This window comes from Danio rerio, chromosome 10 (genome assembly GCF_049306965.1).
Source record: "Danio rerio strain Tuebingen ecotype United States chromosome 10, GRCz12tu, whole genome shotgun sequence".
NCBI lineage: Eukaryota > Metazoa > Chordata > Actinopteri > Cypriniformes > Danionidae > Danio > Danio rerio.
The window spans coordinates 18470487-18480385 of record NC_133185.1 but is presented as its reverse complement, the minus strand read 5'-3'; the positions used below and the strand labels follow the sequence as shown (position 1 = coordinate 18480385).

At 36.5% G+C, this 9899-nt stretch overlaps 1 protein-coding gene across 5 annotated transcripts; it reads right to left on the bottom strand.

Moving 5' to 3' along the window:
- Positions 1–264: 264 nt before the first annotated feature.
- On the bottom strand, positions 265–9899 carry ctxn3 (cortexin 3). Of its 5 annotated transcripts, none has more exons than XM_073914538.1 (3): positions 9662–9899; positions 4396–6420; positions 265–917 (listed from the first exon to the last, which is right to left on the bottom strand). In XM_073914538.1, exons 1-2 carry the CDS (start codon positions 9693–9695, stop codon positions 6077–6079), a joined length of 378 nt encoding a protein of 125 aa, XP_073770639.1. In that variant the 5' UTR covers positions 9696–9899; the 3' UTR covers positions 265–917; positions 4396–6076. The 5 variants fall into 5 exon arrangements, with proteins under 5 accessions (XP_073770639.1, XP_002663549.1, XP_073770640.1 ...); XM_002663503.7 differs by having other exon boundaries at positions 265–1046; positions 4313–6405; XM_073914539.1 differs by having other exon boundaries at positions 265–1031; positions 4327–6405.

The window sequence follows — 9899 nt, the reverse complement described above, 5'->3', positions numbered from 1 at the left end:
GGCAATACATTTGTAACATTTGTCATGCCAATAAAGCAATTATTGAAATAATAATGAGAGAGAGAGAGAGAGAGAGAGAGAGAGAGAGAGAGAGAGAGAGAGAGAGAGAGATGGGTAGTAACAGATCATATCTGGAATACATAATAGGATTCCAAAAGTCAAGTACTTGTAAATAAACTACTACAGTAACTGATCAGCAACTGATTGATAATCTACCCAGCTTTTAATGTACAGATGATGACACAAGAAAGCAGAAAAATGACATTTATACTGCTTTAGAAATGTTTTATTATTCATCTCTCTAACATAAATGAGGCTGTGACACCATGAAAACAAAGCCTCATAATTCTATCATTTGTGTTCTACCTTTGTGTTTCAAAGATGTAGCTCTACAGCACAGACATGAATTTCGTATAACAGTATGAAGGTCTAAATACAAATTGTCATTGAATTGAGGCTCCACATACTGCAATGCTCAACACATTAAACACACAGAGAGGGCTGTTTAGTGCTTTGTTTCATCTAAAGAGCAGCAGCACCTAATGGTTAATCAATAAAAACCGTCTGTTCGCTCCAACCCCAATATTTAGTGTTTCTTCAGAGCACATACACAAGTGAGCATGTGAATAATCTTTAAATCTTTGTCGTGGCACATACAATAAAACATCTTTACTAAGTCCTCCTTACTAAGTAAGCTTGCTGGCTCTTTCACAGTGACAGCAGGTACAGATGAATTAGTGCAACGAAAATCATCAGAATCGTCAATGAGATAAAACTCGACAGAGCAAGGAAGCATTTGCATCACACCACCAAAAACACTTTCATCCTGATCATCTCTTAAGACCATGGATTTTCAAGGTAAGCGTTTGACTCAAAGGGTCAGATGAGTTGGTCAGCTTCACATTATGACGGTTCTCCTGATGGCAGCTTATGAAGGTAAATCAGTTGCGTAACTCGAGAGCTTGCAAATGTAAATGTGAGCACTTGTGATAATAATATTTGTATGTGTAGGTTGAAATGTACACTTACAGCTCTGATGTGAACAGCTGCATCCCTCGATTTGCACACACACACAACAATCCACACACTTGTGTTTTAAATTGGAAGTTGCAGATTAATAGTTGTGTATTTGTAAAATGTCATTTACAAATACAAAATGACAGACACACGTGTGCACGGCAAATTTGATTGCATCTTATCTCTACAACCACAGGTCGGCACTCACAACCTCTCAGTTTCGTCAGTACAACTACAAATCTCCCGCGCTCTGACTTTTGCTACACATCTCCCGCGATCTCTGTAGCAGAACTCATCTGTGCACTTGCAATTGCAGAGGCGTGAGCAGCGCGGGGCGGGGGAGGGGCGGGGCAGGTGTAAAGCTGTTTGATTGGCTGATGCCTGACCAATGAACAATGCCAGCAGCCAACAGGACTGAGGTGCAAAAGAATCATTTCCCACGATTATTTCATTAGTTAGGGTTTATTTAAACTCTTTTCTGAAGAGATTCTTGTTAAAAATCATAAATTCTGTGGAAATGTACATACCAGTAAAAGAGCAGCAAAGCCAGTTTATTGGCTAGAGCCAGCCAATGAGATGGGGCGTTTCTGTTTGTCAGGACACAGGGCAGCTCACGTTGTTGGAGGCCTCGAGCAATCAGAGGGTAAGTTATGATTTTTAATAGTTATCTATATGTTCAATACTGTTAGCTAAGCTAAGGACTGTGCTAGGTGCTTCTCTAGTTTGTTTTTTTTATATAACAATTATGAGTTATGTAGGAATTGCTTTCTATCATGTTATATCGTTCTAAAGATACGATTCAACCCACGTGAAATAAGTTGTAATAGTATTTATAGTAAATAATATTACGTTTTTGAACCATACTAACTATAATAAACTGTATTATACTGTATATACTGCAGTATCTACAACTTTGTTAATGAATGCAACAGCACACTGTAGTATTAACTAGCATGAACTTTAATAAATGAAAGTATATTTACACACACATTAATAGCAATTAAAAATAACACTAGGCGTTTCAGTTTCTCACTGATTATACTGGTTTTTGTTATAATAACCTGCATCATGGCTATCTATCTATCTATTTACATGTTTGTGTACAGTGTGTCCTTTATATCACTTTTTTAATTATGAAAGTTACTAACTATAGGTTATTTCTCAGTTTCCTGTAAGGATGGAGTGACAGGAGAGATCAGGATGTTTCAAGTCGATGAGGAACTCAGAGAAGCTGCATAGCTTGAATAGGATGTTATTTATGCTAAAGATGACATGATGATCCAGCTCATCTACAAACACTTCCAAATGATTCAGATCATTCAAGAGGAAGCCGACTTTATTTTCTCTTTTTTCTTGCCAAGATGACTACAGATTTGAACAAAACACACACTCACCCACAAACACAACTTTTATTTTGATAATTGTTTAATGTAGTATTTTTACACTTTACTGTAAAGTAGGGCTGTCAAACTTAGTTCCTGGAGGGCCGTAACCCTGCACGTTTTTAGTTTCAACCCTGCTTCAACACACTTAAGTGAAAGTTTCAAACAAACCTGAAGGACTCAGTTAGTTTGATCAGGTGTGTTTAATTAGGGTTAGAACTAAACTTTGCAAAGCTGCAGCCCTCCAGGAACTGAGTTTGACACCTGTGCTGTAAGGGAAATGTTTAACATTAATTTGTGAAATAAAATTTACAGTGCAAATAAGTGCAGTGCAAATGTCTAGTTACTTGTATTGAAATATTTCAGGGTTTTTCCTTGTTCATAATGAGATGGAGGTGGTAAATCCAACTTCATCATTACCCATCAAATGTTATCTCCTCTTTAATCCTTTGCTCAAACCTTTACTAATGGTCAGAAAGCAAGCCATTGTGTAAAGCTGGTTGATGCTCGCTGTAATAGAGAGAGATGATGACTGTTCAGCTTATGTTGCTTAACCCTGCAGATGAGATGCTCAAAGTGGACCCTCAGCCGAGCGATGAACACTGTCTCCCTCACCTAGTTGCTCTTCCTTTAAACACACATATCATGTTGAAGGATGCAAGTTGTGGACCTAAATCAGATGTAATGGATGTAGATGTATAAATCAGAAAGAAATGAAACTGCTTTAAAATGTATTAGGTTTTACATATAAATATGTGTTCTTAACAGATTTGTTTCAACTTGATATTTGCATAATAAATGACATTAGAATGTTTAGTTTTAAACAGATAGCTATATTTCAATCTTATCAAATTTAAGCTATATATATATATATATATATATATATATATATATATATATATATATATATATATATATATATATATATATATATATACTTCAATTTATTAAAGTTCATGCTAGTTAATATTACAGTGTGCTGTTGCATTCATTAACAAAGTTGTAGATACTGCAGTATATACAGTATAATACAGTTTACTATAGTTAGTATGGTTCAAAAACGTAATATTATTTACTATAAATACTATTACAACTTATTTCATGTGGGTTGAATTGTATCTTTAGAACGATATAACATGATAGAAAGCAACTCCTACATAACTCATAACTGTTTTCTTATATAAAAAAACAAACTAGAGAAGCACCTAGCACAGTCCTTAGCTTAGCTAACAGTATTGAACATATAGATAATTATTAAAAATCATAACTTACCCTCTGATTGCTCGAGGCCTCCAACAACGTGAGCTGCCCTGTGTCCTGACAAACAGAAACGCCCCATCTCATTGGCTGGCTCTAGCCAATAAACTGGCTTTGCTGCTCTTTTACTGGTATGTACATTTCCACAGAATTTATGATTTTTAACAAGAATCTCTTCAGAAAAGAGTTTAAATAAACCCTAAATAATAAAATAATCGTGGGAAATGATTCTTTTGCACCTCAGTCCTGTTGGCTGCTGGCATTGTTCATTGGTCAGGCATCAGCCAATCAAACAGCTTTACACCTGCCCCGCCCCTCCCCCGCCCCGCGCTGCTCACGCCTCTGCAATTGCAAGTGCACAGATGAGTTCTGCTACAGAGATCGCGGGAGATGTGTAGCAAAAGTCAGAGCGCGGGAGATTTGTAGTTGTACTGACGAAACTGAGAGGTTGTGAGTGCCGACCTGTGGTTGTAGAGATAAGATGCAATCAAATTTGCCGTGCACACGTGTGTCTGTCATTTTGTATTTGTAAATGACATTTTACAAATACACAACTATTAATCTGCAACTTCCAATTTAAAACACAAGTGTGTGGATTGTTGTGTGTGTGTGCAAATCGAGGGATGCAGCTGTTCACATCAGAGCTGTAAGTGTACATTTCAACCTACACATACAAATATTATTATCACAAGTGCTCACATTTACATTTGCAAGCTCTCGAGTTACGCAACAGATTTACCTTCATAGCAGCTTCACATGTTAAGGCTTACGAAACTACAGCCTATGAAAATACAGGTAGAGATGTGGTCAAAGACCATAGTATTTATTGTGCTAAGGCTAACAAATCCTGCAATCCCTACTATGAATAATAGTTCAAATGTACAGAATCTGTGAAGTGCACACAATGATTTAACAACTTATCTAATAGCCTATCCTAACTCTCTATTAACATCACCCAAAGATTTCTAAAAAGGCCCAGAATGTGACCAGAAGCACTGCAGTAGGTTGCAATGAAACATGTAAACTTTGACAGTGGCCGATTACAGTGCACATTTTAAGGCTACTTCGACAAAAGCGTCATAAGTGTTTATGAAGTGCTTATAAATTTCGAAAAGAGAGATTTGTACTTGGCAGTTAACGACAGCACGGATATGAGAAGACAAGGGTTGTATTTAGAGAATATAAAGAGGGCTACCCTGTGTCCCAGCGCCAATAGGAGCTTGAGATTCATTTGATCTGTAATAAAGCACTGCGCAATCATTTTCTGAATCACTCATTTGTATATGTGAATGGCAGTGATCGCAGTGTGTGTGCATGTAAATGATCATTATTACACAGCTGTAATACTTGACTCTAATTGGTCAGTCGTGACATTCCAAGCGATGTTATTCTAAGATAACAACCGATGAACCAAAAAACACAGGCTCATCCGGTTACTAGGAATCATCTTGGCCAGGGCTGGAGTGGGACTCCTTTTCAGGCCTGGAGTTTCAAGCCTCAGACCGGCCCACCTCAGTTCACGACTGACTATATTAAAATAAGGTCATTTCCTATTATATAACAGCTTCTTTAGAACTTCAAATGTTCAACAAACTTAACAGTATTATATGTCTTATCAATAAAAATAACATAGTAAGACAAGGATCAATCTCGGGCTGGCAGCATCATAATCTAACGTGCTAACCACTGGACCACAGCAGTTGTATAATGAGAAGTGACTCATCTGAGTTATGTCATCATAAACCTGCTGGCTGGTTATATATAAAAAGAGCAGAGCTGCGATAAAATTATGAATAAGAAGACTGTGGTCAAGTAAATAAATAAATGAATTTAAAAAGTGTGACTGCTGAGAGCAACAGATTCTGGAGCTAGGGACACCGGCCCTCATGCCCAAAAAATGGACCGGCCCACCAGGAATTCTCCCGGTCCTCCCGATTAGCCAATCCGGGCCTGATCTTGGCTGTCAGTGAATGCATTCACATAAATATGTATGACTGTCTGTCAGTGTGGCACCATCTTGTGGCTGAATAATATGTAGATTAGTGTATGCTCCATTCAGCCGTTTTCATTCCTGTCAGCTTTGCCTTTCATTAAGATTTAATAAACTATTATGGCTCAAAACAATGTTTTGTTTCCAAGGTTTACATTTTGTGACAAGTAGCCATGTACTTAGCCAGATAAAGTACATCCGGACTTTTATTTCACAGACTAAAACCTGTCATGCTTTATTCTGTGATAAAAACCGCCTGGATGTTCTTTATCCCTTACTTAAAAGTCTGTGTTCGTACAAAAAATGGCTGTTCTGTTTGTATGTAATCTACAGTGTTATGTGTTTGCGGATCACTTTGGGATGTTTGGCAATCAACTGAAATGATTGTTTGCCTTCATTACAGCATGTAAATGCATGAGTTGTCTGTCCTCTATGCCAGGGTGTTATCAAACTGGCCCTTCTCAAGGCCATCCAGACCATCTGCCCACGTGGAGGTGGGCATGCTGCGGTAGGGGTCCAGCAGAATGCGGAAGCAGCGCACGATCAGCATGCAGAGGAAGACAAAGAGGAAGATGACGAAGGCAAAAGTGGTCTTCTGCTCCAGAGTCATGTTGGCGCCCGCCACAGGACCCCCCGTCTGAAGGGAGGAGGTGAACGGCTCTGCCTCCATTAGCCAGGAGATCTGCAGCGGCTCGTCCCACAGCAGACGCTCACGCATCCTCATGCGCAGGGGCCCCACATCCTCCACATGGACCTCATCTACACAAACACAGACTAAATCATCAAATATTTGAGGTAAGTTTCTTTTTTACATCCCAAAGAGTATCAGTGGGGTTGAGATCAAGTGAAATCTTTGCTTATTTGAGGCTGATGATTATATATTAAATGATAGACCCTTACTGTAAGTATATCTTTTTTTGGCAGTAAATTAGAGATTAACACATGACAAAACTACATACACAGGCAGTGCCTGCATCTTCAGCATTGACTGAGAGAGTTTTTTTTTTATTTCAGATTAGGTATACTATAAAAACTTAAGAACCATATTGCTTATAAACATGTTTTCTGTCATGCCCATTGTTTAATGATTGTAAATTCAAATCAAATACCCCCAAACTTCACATACTAATTTGATGTCTACTTTAAACGGTTTCTGCAGGTTTCAGCAAGTTAAATTCAAGACTTTTTAAGACCATTATGAATGAAATTTTAGACTCATACAGGGCTAAACGCTGAGTTTTTCGAATGGTCCAGTTGGAAAACATTTCTATTTGCCCTATCAAACTTTTTTTAGAATTTAATAAACATAATAATACAGTAATAATATTTTAATAATTAATATATATATATATATTTTAGATAATTCTGAGCAAAATATTTGAAATGTTGTCAAAACAAGGAAGCTCTAGTTGTATACATACACGTTTTAAAAAAATGTTTCAATAGTTTTCAAAACATTTTATTTGCCCTATCAAACTTTTTTTTTAATTTAATAAATAAAATAATACAATAAAAATAATTTAATAATATATATATATAACTTAATTCTGAGCAAAATATTTGAAATGTTGTCAAAACAAGGAAGCTCTAGTTGTATACATACACGTTTAAAAAAATGTTTTAATGGTTTTAAAAAATTTAATAAACTAAATGTATGCAGCAATCTGTCCAGATCAGCTTCCTCCGCAATAAATGCATAGAAAACTTTTAAACAAACGTCATTGTAAAGAAAGAAATTAAATCATTATATTGAAGTTAGAATGTGGTAGAGTTAAAAGTACATACTTGAATAAAAAGTTAAAAGTTATTTTTTTTATTTATTGGATGGGTTTTGGCCAGATTGCGTAGCTATACATGTACAAAGGAAAATTAAGACCTGTTAAAAAAAGATTTAGGACCTACAATACAATATTTCAGTAAATTTAAGACTTTTTAGGGCCTAAAATTTAGCTTTTGAGATTTAAGACTTTTTAAGACCCAGCGGACATCCGGTAAAAAAAAAAAAACATAACATGGGGCCATCTGGTGGTAATGTTTGGCACTGCGCAGCTTTTTTTTTGAGAATATTCATCTAAATTGAACTATAATTTGTTTCAATTATTAGCTTTGACTTTCTTTCTATCAATTCTAAGATTTTTCATTTGTAAAATACATGTTTAATGTAATATAATGAAATATGCATTCATTGTTTTATTTTTACATACACTAAAAGGCACATAACTTTTGCTTTATTAAACATGTTGAGCTTTTCACTTCATGAGCTACAATCTGACATCTGCCTGTTCAAATAAGGCCAAGCTTACATATTTGCCCCAAAGCATTGAAGATTGACAATCATTGAATTTCAATGTCATTTTCACATCTAAGTTCAAAATCAAAAGGTTGGGGCAAAGGTGATAATGAGCTTTAAATAAAGCTCTGTATACTGTTATTAATCTAGTTTTATGTTTTACATCTCGTGTTGAAAACAGCAGGACACACAGAAAAGGAAAGAAATGCATGACACTCAACAAAACAGCCAAAGATAAGCCACTGGAAATGTGATGCTGTAACAAGGAAGCATTTAATCATGAAAACACCAAAGTTTTTAATGTATAAGAGAATGTTTCACAGTACAATCCATAGGATCTTAAAATAATAGTTCACCTAAAAAATGAAAATTCTGTCATTATTTACTCAACCTTTACTTGTTTTAAACCGTTAAGTGTTTCTTCTTATAAACACACAATAATACCATGGATGTCAATGGTTACAGGTCTTCAGCTCTCTTTAAAAATCTTCTCCAACGGAAGAAAAAAAAACTCATAATGGTTTGAAATCACCCAAAGGTGAGTAAATAGTGAGTAAATTTTCCCTTTTGGATGAACTATCCCTTTTAGCACACGGGAATCAGTATGTACTGCAGTTATCCATCACATACAACACTAACCATGTGCAGAAGCTTCTGACATTCATTTCATCCAGCTGCTGAAAATTCAGCGGCTGAACTCTCGATTAACACAATTTTTAGTAGCCTATAAGTGAAATGAAGAATGTTATGATTGTGTGATGATGTTTAAGCAATGGATTGATGCTTCCATTAGGAAGGGGTGAATGAATGCAGATCTTGCTGCAGTATAGAGAGGCAGGGGTGAGAAAGAGAGATGTAGTGTTTCACATAGGAGTAACTGCACTAATAATGACACATGAATAGTTCATTTCACATGAATGTCTTCTATACACATTATAAATCAATTCATATAAGTCAGCATAGGCAAACTGAACACACAAACTTATGTTCACCTTTTGAGATTTTGTGCAGTTTTTATTATGATTTCAGTCGCTGTCAAGTTTGTGACAACTTTTGATGGCTATTTAATGGTTAATTATTGTTTTTTTTTTATTATGCAAAATTTCTAGAATGGATTTTGGTTATTTTATTTCCCAATTAACCACAGCAAAACGAATAAGCTTTAGTCTTAATAGCCTACACCAATGGCATCACTGTAAAAGCTGCTGCATGAGGACGACAATGCCTAAACTCATGCAAAGAAAATCTAATTACCTTACGAAATATCCATTAGCCTCAATTATTTGTTCTACCTATATATCACCCACGTTTAATTTTAAGAGCATATCTGATGAACGGTGATTCTTTGAGAATTGGAATCTGGAAAGACACCAACAAAATTAGGTATATACAGGAGACATGAACTTAAGAGTGTGGGTGAGGCGACACCCTTTTTACTGCAGTCAGATGGTGTAAACGTGAACTACTGTGCTTTCCAGCAGTACACACGCTGTCATATAGAAAAGACAGTGTTTATGAAAATACGAGCGTAATTGATAGTCAAGACTCAACGAATCAGTGAATCTTGGCAATGCGGCATCTGTTCGTGTCATATTGTTCAACAAGTGAAATGACAAGAGTCAATGACAAGAAACAGTGGCTAATCGGATGGAATTAAAAGAAAAAAAATCATGAAATAACCGTGATCGGATTGTGAATGTATTCTATGATGTATATGACTCGCACCTTTGTTACCCAGCTGTGAGAATGTGGGATCCATTGCCACAGTTACGGTTAAATCCAGCGGAATTCTCCCATTCTAGCGTCACATCCACATCAGTCCACAGACCGCGGACAGGCAGCTGACACCGACAGACACACTGTTATCAGTTTAAAATAATGTTAGAAGAAAAACGCTTCCGCTTTATTGCAGAAGCGTGAACGCGACGCTGCGGCGCACACGGTCGCGCCTCAGCTCTGCTCT